Source organism: Aptenodytes forsteri, unplaced genomic scaffold (genome assembly GCF_000699145.1).
Source record: "Aptenodytes forsteri isolate BGI_AS27 unplaced genomic scaffold, ASM69914v1 Scaffold643, whole genome shotgun sequence".
NCBI lineage: Eukaryota > Metazoa > Chordata > Aves > Sphenisciformes > Spheniscidae > Aptenodytes > Aptenodytes forsteri.
The window spans coordinates 13,092-14,338 of NW_008795258.1; the positions used below are offsets into that span (position 1 = coordinate 13,092).

The following is a 1,247-nucleotide window of genomic DNA, read 5'->3' on the forward strand; positions in this document are numbered from 1 at the left end:
GTGCGGGGAGAGCCAGGCCCCCACACTGTGCTTCTGCATGTCGGGGCGCCCCGTCACGTAGATGATCATGTAGCCCGAGTCCTGCCAGTGCCTAGGAGGAGAGACATGTCGGTGCCAGGAGCCCGTGACGGGGACAGTCCTGCTGGCGGGAAGCCACCAAGCATCTCCCAACACATCACACACGGGTGCTGCCTCCAAAACCTCCCTTCCCACAGGGATTTTAGCAAGGCTGAATGCACAGCAGAGCTGCGGGGTATGGCAGCAGGCTTCGGGACCAAAACCGGGAGTGGATTGCTTTCCTATGAGAAGGCACCAGCGCAGAGATGCTGTGAAAACTCTCTGGGCGAGGGGGTGGCAGGAGATTCCCTCAGCTCGTCCCTGGGAAGGCAGCCTGCTCCGACGCCCCCACTACCCCGATTGGGTTGCCATCGCACCGTGAGAGGAGGGGGAGACTGTCCCTCCCACGAGGAGGGCACCTACCGTACAACGTCGACGGCCCCCGCCCGCACTTTGGGGTCGCTGCCCATGATGGAGACGCTGGCAGTGAAGGAGCCGTCGATGCTGAACACGACCGACTCGGTGCCCCGGGCCACCACCGTCAGGTACGCCTCGGCATAGCTATGGTCCCCCCTGGGACGGGAGGACAGGGAGGCTCAGCGTCGGCTCCGCCGCCGAGGGGGCAGGCGTAGCTCTGCCGAAAGGGCTGGAGGAGGAACCGAGATGGCACCGCACGCCCGCATCTCACCTGACCACCATGCGCACGGGGTAGATACCGATGGCCAGAGCCTTGTCCGGAGGGATGGTGAAGGTCAGGCGCCCGCTGCCGCTCGTCACCTCGGTGCCGTAGTACAGCCACTTCCCTGACAGCGGCTGCGTCATGATGTAGATGTCCACCTGGGAGAGGGCAAAGGGCTGAGCACGGACCGAACCTCCAGGTCCTGCTGCGTCCCCAACCTACAAGTCCTTATGACCCTCTCCCCCCATCCCACAAGGTCCTACGGGGTCCTGTTCACCACATCCCTTCCCCTGCCGTGGGTGACACCAGCCCCGTCCCCCCCTCCTGGACATCCCCTCCCTGTTTGACGGGGTCCTGGTGGCACCGGCGAGCCCAGCGGTACCTTCTCCCCAGTCAGTGTCACCACGTCCAGGGGTCCGTACATGAAGCGCCCGCTGAGGACCTGCGCTTTGCCCTCGCACACGATGACGTCGCTGGCCCGGTGGTTGGCCGTCACGTTCTGCAGGGACAG

The 1,247-nt window shown here is 64.9% G+C and overlaps 1 protein-coding gene across 1 annotated transcript in view; it reads right to left on the minus strand.

The window, feature by feature from the left end:
* LOC103898808 (membrane-associated phosphatidylinositol transfer protein 1) overlaps positions 1–1,247 on the minus strand; it is a gene marked incomplete at its 5' end in the record, with an annotated part of 15,419 nt that overhangs the window by 2,087 nt on the left and 12,085 nt on the right. The window contains 4 exons of the mRNA XM_019472030.1: positions 5–91; positions 481–630; positions 746–894; positions 1,119–1,235. Of these exons, the coding sequence (XP_019327575.1) occupies positions 5–91; positions 481–630; positions 746–894; positions 1,119–1,235 (503 nt within the window). The remainder of the gene's footprint in view (positions 1–4; positions 92–480; positions 631–745; positions 895–1,118; positions 1,236–1,247) is intronic.